The sequence below is a fragment of the Hemibagrus wyckioides genome, linkage group LG16, assembly GCF_019097595.1.
Source record: "Hemibagrus wyckioides isolate EC202008001 linkage group LG16, SWU_Hwy_1.0, whole genome shotgun sequence".
In the NCBI taxonomy this organism is placed as follows: Eukaryota; Metazoa; Chordata; class Actinopteri; order Siluriformes; family Bagridae; genus Hemibagrus; species Hemibagrus wyckioides.
The window spans coordinates 20,630,772-20,643,775 of record NC_080725.1 but is presented as its reverse complement, the minus strand read 5'-3'; the positions used below and the strand labels follow the sequence as shown (position 1 = coordinate 20,643,775).

At 39.1% G+C, this 13,004-nt stretch overlaps 1 protein-coding gene across 3 annotated transcripts in view; it reads left to right on the top strand.

The window, feature by feature from the left end:
• The window catches only part of LOC131366899 (protein unc-13 homolog B-like), a 90,662-nt gene that overhangs the window by 23,297 nt on the left and 54,361 nt on the right, over window positions 1-13,004 (top strand). For all 3 annotated transcript variants that reach the window (XM_058411888.1, XM_058411889.1, XM_058411890.1), the window contains 5 exons: window positions 1,576-1,693; window positions 2,084-2,207; window positions 4,891-4,964; window positions 5,912-5,969; window positions 7,896-8,109. In XM_058411888.1, the coding sequence (XP_058267871.1) occupies window positions 1,576-1,693; window positions 2,084-2,207; window positions 4,891-4,964; window positions 5,912-5,969; window positions 7,896-8,109 (588 nt within the window). The remainder of the gene's footprint in view (window positions 1-1,575; window positions 1,694-2,083; window positions 2,208-4,890; window positions 4,965-5,911; window positions 5,970-7,895; window positions 8,110-13,004) is intronic.

Below are 13,004 nucleotides of genomic sequence, written 5' to 3'. Positions count from 1 at the left end.
GCGGGGCTTAGGCATGTTTACTGAAGTTTATTTATTCATTATTTTTAACGTTCCATTATAACGTTAATCCTCTTTCGATTTCTCTCTGTCCTTTTCTTCATCTTCCACTTCCACATCTTCCTACTCTTCTTTCCAAGTTTTTCTTCTTCCCCTGCTTCTCTTCGTCTCTTTACTTTTTTTCTTCTCCTTTTACTTACTGTTCATCTCTTTTCATTCTTTCTCCTTTTCATATTCTTCTTTCTTTTCTTCATCCTCTACTTCTCATTTCTTCTTTACTCTTTTTATCTTTCTGTCTGTTTCCTTTTCTGTCTTCCACTTTCTCATTTTCTTTCATTTCCTCTTTATTTTCTACCTCTTCCTCTTCTACCTCTTCTTCTTGCTCTTCCACTTTCTATTCTTCTCTTTCTTCTTTTTCTTTTTCTTTTTCTCTGTACTTTCTCCTCTTCCTGTTCTTCTTTCTTTCCCTTGTCCTCTACTTTTTTTTTTCTTTGTCCCTATTCCATCTCCTCCTCCTCCTCCTTCTTCTTCTTTTCTTAATTTTCTTTTCTGTCTTCCACTTTCTCATCTTCCATTTCCTCTTTATTTTCTACCTCTTCCTCTTCCTCTTCCACCTCTTCATCATCATCATCTTCTTGTTCTTCCACTTTCTATACTTCTTCCTCTGCTTCCCTTCCTCTTTTTCTTCTCTTCCTTTTGTATTCATTTTTCTTTACTTTCTCCTCTTTCTGTTCTTCTTTCTTTTCTTTACCCTCTTCTTTTTATTCCTTCTTTACTCTTCTCCTCCTTCTTCTTTCTTTTCTTCTTCTTATTTCTCTTGACTTTTCCCTCTTCCCTATGCCACCTTCTTCTCCTCCTCCTCCTCCTCCTCCTCCTCTACCTGGACCTGCTGGTATCTCAGTCATTCCAAGGTTCAGGAGGATGATCTCTGATGAACGTTAGCGTGTCTCATGTGCAGTGTGTGTAGGCTGTGTGTCATGCTTGTTATTCCTCCTTGTAACGCACCTCTTTGAAATCTCACACTCATGTTAATGAGCTCAGTTCTTTCATACAGCGCTGTTCACTCCTGTCCTCCTCCTCCTTCTTTTTTTGTCTGGTCTTGTCTTGTCTTCTTATTTGATCTGATCTTCTACAGACACTGCTTATAGAGAGTTCTAGAAAGAGTAGTTGTAATGTGTATTTTATTAGAATTTGTATTGCGAAGCAAATTTCCCCATAAGAAATAATGTAAATACAGATAATCCGTTCCAGCCATTCAAAAATATGACCAGTATGACCAATACGAAGTGTATGTAAACTGTATGGCTGCTTACAAAGAACTGACCCAAGCCAAACATTCCATGTCACAGGAGATCATGCCACCAAACTTGGGCTAAACTTTAACACTGGAGACTCCTTCTATAATGCTACATGAACAAGTTTTTACACAAAAGGTCATTGTTTCAATAAGTTTAAATGTTTTGTAAAATTGTCCCATCCGCCCTGTGTGCTTCCTGAGACCCCCAGGATTCACTCGTGTACCCTCTAGACATAATTCTGTAATAAACCTAATGTAGAGTTGTACTCTGTGTGTCACAGTGAGATCAACCGCTTGGACCTGGGGCTCATCGTGGAGGTTTGGAATAAAGGCCTCATCTGGGACACCATGCTGGGGACGGCGTGGATCCCCCTGAAAAGCATCCGGCACTCAGAGGAGGTGAGGAGACACACACACACACACACACACACATACACACACACACACAGAAAGAAAAACACATCTGAAATCTGAACACATTTGTTGCTAGGAATATTGAGTGCTTTTCCCCCACTTTTCTTGAAAATTAATTAATTAATTAGATATATATTTTATTTATATATTTGTATTTCCATATTTTTAATTAATTAATCAATTAATCAATCAACTTATTTATTTATTTGTTTATTTACATTTCTATATGAAATATGAAATTACATTTCATATAATTTCTAATTTTATTTTATTTTATTTTATAAACTTACGCTCGTCCAGGTCCTCTAACACTAACAGAAATGTTTCTCTTCAGAATATCGTTATTAATTTAATTTTTCTTTCTAATCTCTTTAGGAGGGTCCAGGAGAGTGGACGTTTCTGCACTCGGAGGTTTTGATGAAGGCCGATGAAATCTACGGCACCAAAAACCCCACACCTCACCGGGTTCTCCTGGACGCCCGCTTCGAGCTTCCCTTTGGTGAGACGCCGTTTTTTTACTTGCTCTTACTCTCTCTCTGTCTCTGTCTCTCTCTCTCTCTCTCTCTCTCTCTCTCTCTCACTCACTCACTCACTCACTTTCTCTCTCTGCCCCCCCGTCTATCTATCTATCTATCTATCTATCTGTCTGTCTGTCTGTCTGTCTGTCTGTCTGTCTGTCTGTCTGTCTGTCTGTCTGTCTGTCTGTCTGTCTGTCTGTTCCTGTTTAAGCATCAAATCATCAGATCTTACAGTTCATTGATGGTTACAGTGGAATCGGTTGTGGATCAGCGAGCATCTTCCTCACATGCGCTCCTCTCGTCATGATTTTTATTTTTATTATTGATTTGATTAAATGTCATTAAGGTTGAATGAGTTTCAGTTGAAAGTCAACAATGTTCAAGGCTGGAAAAAGCGCTTCCTCATGCGCTGATCAGATTCCTTAAACATGAGACTTTAAACAAGATTCTACTTTTGGCTATAATTTTTTTTTTTTTTTTTACCGAAGTCAATTTTTCCGTGTCGCTAAACATGCTTTAGTTGTGTCTTAAATCACATACTGATGCACTTGTGCAGCATAAATAGAGTCGTAAATAGAGTCTTTACTCTGAAAAGTCCAGCAAAAAGAAGGCAGAATGTACTTCAAGTACGTGAGTGATTTATGTATTCATCCAGAAGAAAAATGTTGTCAGCCATCTTGAATGTTTTTCTAATCCAGGGTCAGCACCTGGAAGCCCCGTCCCTTTTCAGCTACATAAGCAAAGCTGCGAGAGTGGAATGTTGGGCACTTTGCATAAGTTATGCTTTGCGTAAGTAGCAAAAGGCTACCACACGCTGATGCTGGAGGAGAAAAAAATTCAAAATGGCAGACGACACTTAGCTCAGATTAAGGATGAGGTTCTCTTCTGAGTCTGGTTCCTCTCAAGGTTTCTTCCTCATATCATCACAGGGAGTGTTTCCTTGCCACCGTTGCCATAGGCTTGCCAACAGATTTCCAGATGCTGTCCTGCTCTAATCTTTATTCTGAGCCTGTTATTTAAGCATTAATACACAATATATCATTCCACATATGCTGTATCTCCATCACTGAGCTTCAGAAGGGTTTGGAATGGAGGAGGTTTTGAATCTGTAATGAACTTAGATGTTGAACTAATGTTGAGTTGCTCAGGAGCTCCTGGTTACACGACTCCAAATGACTGGAGAAAGGACATTATTCATTATCACACTCTGCAGTGTTTACAATAATCGACAACGTCCATTGTTAAAAGCCCTATACAAATAAAATTCACTTGAATTGCAAGTTCTGAATTGACCAAGCCTTGAAGTTTGTGTCCATGGAAGATCTTCTCCCAAGAACCAGCTCTGATACTAGTGGAGAACATTCTCTTCAAGGAGAAACGGCTAAACCTGGATATACACTCTAGCTGTTGGAAATAATTTCTTGAATAAAACGAATAAAACTAGCATTATGAACACTTATAAAGCTGAAGACATATTTTTTGTTGTGTGTGTGGTGCACAGGTTGATGTCCAGACTGGTCAGTTTTATAGCCCAGGCTCGGTCAGCGATTGATCCCATTCATAAAGCTTGCCTGTTTTATCTGAGCTCTTTGAAGCTGAAGGTTTTTTTTAAAGGCTCTGCTGTCCTTCAGTCCTTCAAAGGCTGGTAATGTGATCCAGAAACACAGCATCGACTCTCTTTACCGTCTCTGTTCAGTGTCAGGTCTCTTGAAGAATGGTTCAACCAGGTGTAATTACAGTCTCGGGGTAAAAAACACGACTTCTATATTCGCCTGTTTATTAAATAAGGAGGAGAACATGATGCTGAGATACTGTGTAATCAGTGTAGGTGCATGAAGCAGAAATGATTGTTGATTATTTTTCTGTAACAAAACATCTTAAAGCAGTTTGGCAATATAGTGGATCCTCGGCATGTTCTAAAGAGCCAACCCACGATACCAACGTTGCCTTCAGCATGCCTTCAAAAGCTAGGTGATTTTTCAGGCGTTTTTTTGTTGACAGATTGGTGGTGTGGGCGGTCTGTTCTGTTTTTAGCCCAAGCTTGGTGGCACGACTTCCTGTGAGGAGCCTTGACATGGAATGCTTGGCTTGGGTCAGTTCTTTGTAAGCAGCCATACAGTTTACATACGCTTCATAGTGGGAATATTGGTCATATTTTTAGGCGGCTGGAGCGGATTATCTGCATTTACATTATTTCTTATGGGGAAATTCTTTTTCGCAATACAAATTTATACAAGCCTTAAGAATACAAACCTTAAGAACTCACCTCCAGAACGAATTAAATTCATATACCAAGGTTCCACTGTAATTACAATGGTGTATTCATTAGGGTGACACTCTTGGAGTTTTTATCCATTTATAATTACATTTATTTTTTGGTTTGTCGCTCTGGGAATGCTGAAAGATTTCTTGTAGAACCCATCAGCCCAGTGATGAAGAACATTTACAGTTTTTTTCATTAGAGTTCTTCTCAAATTTTCTTTTATAATCCAATATCCTTTGGATTTAGAATGTGTAATTCATCAGTACTGAAGAATGTTAAACTGGAGAATTTACCTCATGTGTTTATGGAAATCTCCACACTGGGAATACTGTATATTACGATGATGATGATGACGGTGATGATGCTAATGATCTCGGATTATTCTTTTCCATCACTGACAGAAATCCCAGAGGACGAGGCTCGATACTGGTCCAATAAACTGGAGAGCATCAACACCATGGGGATGCATGATGAGGTAAGGCATCTAGTACTGACCCGTATGCTTGTAAAAGCTTTACACCTTCTGTTGTGAGTTTGTAACATTGTTTGGACACTGCATATTGGACCGATTTTTTTTTTTCCCCGTCTTCCAATGACATGGTTCTGTAACTTTATAAAGAATTATTTATCATCATGCATACACAAGTATGAAGAAAACCTGCATTACTGAAGAGTTTTAAATCTCCTGGTATCTTCTTACTAAATTATTGATAAATGATAAGGCTTTGTTTTGCTCAAGTCATCAGGTTTTGGTCACTGGTTTTGGTGGAGGAACTGGCTGAGGACTGCAGTGGTCAGAAATCCGCCACCTTGACAGTGGAAAAGTGCTAATAATCCCCAGTCCTTTCTTTCTTTTTCATTTTAAAATTAAATTTCTTAATTTTAATATGCTGTATTTTTGGTTTTTCCTCTTTTTCCTTTTAGTTTTAACCCTATTATCAGTTTTAGAGAGAATCCGCCGCTTTGGTATGATCTCGCTAATTAGCATGCATGTGTTTTGAGTGGTTAGCATGTTGTGTGCTTTTAATAATGCCAGGTCTCTGCAATAATAACCCCTTGAAAATACATAAATTAATAAAAATAAATAAAATAAAATAACAGTGTGCTGTGTTTTTCTAATAAAGAGATGCATGTGTATAATAAATGTTTGGCATTCACATTCATAGCATAGCATTTAGTTTACTAATTATTATTAATTAATGGGTGCTGATTATGATTTGTTTTGCGATTTGGATTATGTCACATTTACACATACTGTACTCTTTTGGAAGGGTGTATGAAATGTATGTATGTATGTATGTATGAAGCATTTATTTATTTTTATATTTAATTATTTATTTATTTATTTAATTTTCTTTCTGTGACTCTTTTTTGTTAATTATTTTTTTAATTTATTAATTTTTTTTTTTTTTTACACATCAGTTCCTGTTGCAGGATGACGGAGTAAGACGTCCCCTACCCTTAGCGGCGTCTCAGTGTTGTAAGTACTCGCGCACTCAACACACCAGGTGGCGCCATGTAGTCACGTCTCCGTCTGGAAAGAAATCTGTACGCTTTTCCATAAACGCCTCACTGTACGATGTTCAAAATTCGGTGTGTGGAAGAAAAAAGTATTTGATAGAAACGAGTCATTTCACCTCCTTTCACATTTCTCTGATGTTTGATTCACCAGGCAACTATTTCGGATGGCCCAGTTCACAGAGTATGTAATGATTATTTTGCCCAAATGTTATAGATCTTTCCCTGTTTACCCACAGTACTGTTCAGTGTTCTCCATGTACTCAGCTGATAAGCTCTGTGGTCTGGAGTTGAATCAGTGGAAAGCGAGGAGAACATTAAACTGTGCAGTGAAGGTCTGGAATAATACACCCTTGAGTCTGGTTTGCTCCCTGGATTTTTTTTCCTTCAACCCCTTTTGCTTTCCCAGCTTAAGTGCATGTTTTCTATACACTGACAAGGTTCTACCCAGTTCCTAGTCCTGAGAAATTCATAGCGCAATCCTACATTAATGTAAATTAATGTTATTGTAATCTCAGAACCATACCTGATCAGCATATAAGCGGATGTAAATCAGTGCTGTTTTATTCCTCTTATACCACAGCAGTGTGTCACCGACTACATTTATGTATTAACAGGATATATACAACTGGGCCCAAAAATGTATACACACTTCAGCAGGTCCGGTAAACCTCGGCATATGCTTCGCACATCCAATTTACCGGTCATTTGTGTGGTTTTCTAGCGAATTTTACATCCAGCAAGATGTAACGTCACTACCACCGAGACATTAGAGCCGATCTCGATGACGTTCTGCCAGGACGTCTGATAGGACGTGGAAATGCTGTTGAATTTCCTCCACATTCCCCAGACTTAATATTCCTCGATTTCTATCTGTGGGGAACACTAAAGGATGTGGTGTTCCGTAGAAAAACACCTATGCTGGCTGCACTACGGGAAGAAATTGAAGTATCATGCAGAGTGGTCCATGTGGACGCTCTAGTTAGTGTTGTTCATCATAATCAAAGGTGTCTGGATGCTAATGGTAACCACTTGGAGCACCTCATGTGATCGCATAATTCAAACATGACTTACAGTCACCTTTTTGATGTTTAGATAAATTTAGTACTAAAATTTTCATGCATATATTCTTCATGTTGAAGTGTGTATACATTATTTTGGACCATTCTGTATATACATTATAGACATTACATTATATACGTTATAGAAAAATGTATAATTGTTGGTTTTGGCCTCCTTGTTGTCCAGCGGTCCTGCGCTCTCGTTCCAGCAGCCCGGGTTCGATTCCCAGGTGGGGCACCACCCCAGCCACTGAAGAGTTAACTCTCAATGACGAAACCTGCCATTGCGCGGGACTAACACTAGGATAAATCATGCAGATTCTATTATCTTTAAAAGTGTTTAGCTGCTATAACATAAGTTATAACTCATTTCATGGTTGATTAATGTAACTGATTAATATTCTGTTAATAAATGAACATAGTAGCTGATGCACTGCTGTTGTATGAGAGGAATAAAACATCGATTACGTCTGCGTATATAATTTGAAGCAGATCTGTTCAGGTTCTGGGTTTCATCGGACACAAAAGTTTTTCTGAAATAACTAGATTTTCATGAATTTCACAGTCCTTCAGTAAATGCTCCTATGAACATTTAACGAATATTTATAACCTGCTTGATAAATGAGGCTTTTTGTCCTTATGTGTGTGTGTTATCTGTGTATTTTATGTGGCTTGGTTCATATGGTTTAAAATCACATATGTAAGTATAGGCTAATGCAAACAGCATGACATGGCAGCCAAATCCCTTATATTTTTAACTTAAACCTTTTTGCAATTAAAAAAAAAATCAATCCTTTATTACTAAGTCTGTCATGTCGACCTCACAGCTCTGGATGATCTGGACAGTGCAATGGACGATCGGGACAGCGATTACAGGAGTGAAACAAGCAACAGTCTACCCCCACGCTATCACACTACAGCTCAGCCGAACTCGTCTGTACACCAGTACCCTGTGGGACCACGTTTTCCGCAACACCCAGACTCCTGCACAGACTCGGTGCATAGTTTTGAACTGGACTATAGAGACAATCATCCAAGCAGGTAAAATCTGCTAATGCTGAAATAATAGGATATGAGACAGGATAGTGAGTACATGCATTTGTACATGCTGTGAAGTCTTAAATGGCCACAATTTAAAGGTAGAATGACAGGATTTTAGATTTTGAAAGATAGATCAGTTGAACTAGAGGCTTTTGTGTTGTTGTCCATTAAGCCCAAAGTCCTGTTGATGCTATGGAGGGGTTTCTCTTTGGCATTTTACTGACTGCTGTGACTCTTCAGCGTAAGTTAACTATGGTGGAACCTCGGCATATGAATGCCCTCGCTTTTAAAATTTTCACATTAAGAATTGAGATTTTGCAAGAAATTTGCATCGGCATACAAAGCATTTCGGCATATGAATTGAACCAAAGCCGGCTAGGTTGCATGTACATCCGGGAACTGTTCAAAACTTGTTTCCGTCAGTGGAAAGCCAACCAAAGAGAGTTTACGAATTTTACAATTTTTTTTTCAGTCAGCAAAAGTTGTGCCAAAGGAGTCAACCCATGATACCAACATTGCCTTGAGCACACGTTCAAAAGCTAGGTGATTTTTCTGGCGTTTTTTTGTTGACAGATCTGTGGCGTGGGCGGTCTGTTCTATTTTTAGCCCAAGCTAGGTGGCACGACTTCCCGTGAGGTGCCTTGACATGGAATGCATGGCTTGGGTCAGTTCTTTGTAAGCAGTCATACAGTTTACATGCGCTTCATATTGGCAATATTGGTCATATTTTTGGGCGGCTGAAACAGATTTTCTACATTTACATTATTTTGTATGGGGAAATTCATTTCAAAATACAAATTTTCACCTTAAGAACTCACCTCCAGAACGATTTAAATTTGTATGCCAAGGTTCCACTGTATGTAGAAATGGGGAATTTATTACTTTAGCCCGTTGTCGTCTTTGTTTTACTCCTCTTATTGCAGTGTATTTGCTGTGCAAGGCTGTCAGTTCAAGAGAATTTTTTTATTCTGTGATTTGGAAAATATTTCACAGATCAGTTCATTGCATCGGTGAAAGGACATAATTCACTTCCTTTAAGTACATATTTTTGGATCTCAAGTGATCAACTGATCTTCAGTTTAAAATCTGCATGCTTTATTTGGATGTTGGTCCTCTATACTTTCACTACATTGTTTATAAAATCATTTAAATGTTTTGTAGTATAGACATGGCTCACATAACATTTATTATAGAACTTTTGTTTATTATTGCTCTTTTGTTACTTTCTTAATCTTCTTTTGTTTATGTCTATTTTAATATTGATTTGTTTTCTTTTCCCTTTTCCTTTTTTAAATTCTCCTTTTTTCCCCCCAATCTGCTGTTTAAGAACCCTAAATGAGAGAGGGAGAGTTAGAATAATTCCTGTAGATTCAGGTATGGGAGTAGAGGATTGGGAGCTCAAATATAAACTGTGGCGTAAAGGTTCCCTGAATGATTTCCTTGATAAAGAAGAATGTGACTTGGATGCAGAGGTCACTCACTTCACAAGATCCAGTCAGGATTCCACGATTAGCCAACAGCCTCTGAAAACAAAATTCAAAACTTCACTAAATCCGGCCTATCCAGAGGGTTATGATACCATCGACCGAAGACGGAGAAAAAAGGTTCGAGACCCATTTGGGCTTGTGAGCACAAGAACGGAATTCGTCGGCGAAGACTTATTTAATCCTGATCTTGCTCTCCTCCGTCAGAAACGGGGAGAGCTTGTACTGCGTCAAGTAGCAGAAATAGAAGAAGAAGAAGAAAAGATGATGCCTTGCCTGAGGCCATACAAAAATGGCTTGTTCTACAAAACTAGAATGCAGGCTAAAAATAAACTGGACAACACATTACATGACTACATGGCATTTCAAGACGAAGAAGAAACAAGACATAGACTGAACATAGTTCCCAACTCGAATTCTGAAGGCTCAGATGAGATCCAAGGATCTGAGGAGGAATTGGAGGAATTCTGCTCTGAGATTAGTCAGCATTATAAACACTACAAGAAAGATTCATCTTTTGGTGGTTGCATTGGCAAACTTCAGGTATATTGTGATAAGAAGACTGCAAAGGGTAAAACTGGGGCATGGACCCCAGAAGTCATGTTGTCTCCTGTGGAGGAACCCAGTGGTGAGTTTGTTGATCCGATAGATGAACTTCAATGCCTAGTGGAAACCGTATCAGAATATCTGGCTGAAAAAGAGGAGGAGATCAGTAAGTATGGTTCTCTGCCTGAAACAAACAAATCAAGGCTGTCCTCCCAGGCTAGTGCAAGGACACAATCTTTTGGAGATGACCAAGGTGTCACCTCAAAGGATTTAAAGGAAGATCAAACTATTAAGCTTAAAGAAGGATCTGAACAGGGATCAGGCAAGAAGAATACCATGAACTCATTCTTCAGCTCCTTCACTGATAAAATTGTCAGTTCAAAACAAGCAAGATCAAATTCTGATCATTGTACAGAAACATCAGATTGTGCTACAGGTAACTCTGGTTTATCAAAATTGTTGTCATTTATGACAAAGTCTCCAAGCCCAGCACCAGTAGCTGTGGTATCCCCTACTCAAGAAACTCTATCTGATAAGAGAAAGTTCCTAATGCCTACTCGATTATCGGATGCAAAGCAACAAGAGATCACGAGTAATCCCCAGAAGCAAAATAGTAATGACCTTACCAATCAAAATGTAAATGAATGCCAGCCATCCACCTCTTTAAGCTCAAAGTTAATAAAAGTAAAACCTCAAAATTGTTTTTCAGAGGGTGGTGTAAATGAAACAAACAAGCATTTTTTAGAAGAAGTCAGTAGGAATGAGCTCAATACGAATCATAGGCTTTCAGGAGATCAATCTAATAATATGCACGGTTTCGGGCAAAATGAAGATCAGACTACTGTCTTCATACACACCAAAACTGACAATAGCAAAAACATATCACAAAAAGCTATTTCAGATACAGGATTTTTCAGTCCCTTGAAGAAATCATTTAGCTCTCTGATCTCTCCAGTACCTAGTATGCCTCCTCACCACCAGACACAAACAGTTTTTCCTGTATTCAGGACAGAAAATAAAGTCAGAGAAGCAAAATCAATAGATGCTTTATCACCTGGGAAAATAATGGAAGTTCCTTTCCATGATTCATACACCTTGCCTAGCCAACAGCCCTCAGAAGTGGAAAGGGCAATGTTTTCTGGTCTCGTGAAATTTGCTGCAAGTGATGCTAGTGAACTTAAAAGCGCACTAAATAATACAGTCAAACCAGCTCAGACTGCTCCTTCTAAAATTAATGCTGCAGCTAATGTTTCTTCAAATCCAAACAAAGCCAGATCTCCAGCTCAGAATCCAGCCGAAAGACCCATGGTGACTTCAGAGACTAGTTGGTTTTCAAGTCTTTTCAAGACTGCACGAAATGAAAATGTGCAGACTGCAAGTCTACAGGGTCAGAGGTTAGTGAACCAGAGTTCTCAACAACCTACTGGGTTAAGTCAAGACACAGTAAGAAGTGAGCACCAAAAACTAGTGAAGGCAGTCAATGAACAAGTGCAACAAACTCCGAATGGTGCACTCTCTACTACAGAACCACATACCTCTCAGCCAGAACGTGAAGGCTTATTTTCTACTTTGTTTAAATCATCTTTTTCTGATGACACAGTGGGTCCTAAAACAGGTCAGCACCCTGCACAAAGATACTTGTCTTCCGGCATTATGAAATTAGCCTCTAATGGTGATATGTCAAAAGGAACAGAGTCTCATCCGGTACACCTGAGCAATGAGCCAAGTCAAACAACAAATCCTGCTCAAACCCATTCAGAAAGTCAGTCAAGTACCCCTCAACAACACCAAGCACCCAACCCACCTCCCAAAGGAGTACCTTTAGTATCAGTTAAGGAACCAACTCAACACAAAGACCCCACAGACTGCCAACTCGCTCAGCAACCTCCACCAACTCACCAAGCATCTTCTCAACAAGGAAGTATTTTATCTGGCCTTTTCAAATTAGTTTCTAGTGACAGTCTCTCAAATAATCAGACAAACTCCTCGCAGCATCAGAATGTCCCAGCAAGTCCTCAGCCTTCTCATCAACCTTCCAAAGAAAATACTCAAGGCCATCAGCTAGGAATCTCAAAAGATCTCCCAGAGAGACAGAAAACCATAGAGGTATCTTCTAGACATAGTGACAGTGTATCTCAACCAGCAAGTGATCATGGAGGCTTTTTTTCTGGCCTTTTCAAGTTTTCTTCAGAGAATGTATCTGCCGCTCATTCTGCATCAACTCAACAATCAACATCCAAAAATTTAAGACAAAGTTCTTTGGAGGGTAAATCCACTAAACCAAACCCTCCTCAGGCACAAGAAGATACCCAGTCAGGAATCTTGTCTGGAATTTTTAACAAGTTCAGAGCTTCTTCTGAGGAAGTGGGACAGAGCAAATTGGCTCCTCTTGACCAGAAACAACAATTGCAGAGTGCACAGAATGGGGGTTCTTCACAAAATGTGCAATCATATAAACAGCAGACTCAACTACAGGCTTTAGCGAGAGACCAAAAGTCCCCTGGTTCAGAGGGTCAATCTGTGAAGTGTATGAATCGGAGGGCATCTGTTACAACCGCCATAAGCTTGATTTCGAATATTATAAAAGAGCATTCAAATGAATCTCCTTTAGAGCCTGAAATGGAAATGGGCAAAGAAACAAATGACCTTGCTGTGTTCACTTCTCAGCCATATAGCTATAATGGCACTTTTGGAAATAACAGATCTGTCTATGTTGATGACAACAATTTGGACCTGAGGACTTTGGCACGTTATGAATGCTCACAACAAATAAATGCAGCCTATAGTTCAAATAGCACAGGGCATTTGCCAGATTCATCATTCTTAAATCATGTAAAAATCAGCACTGACAATTTGCCTTCCTCT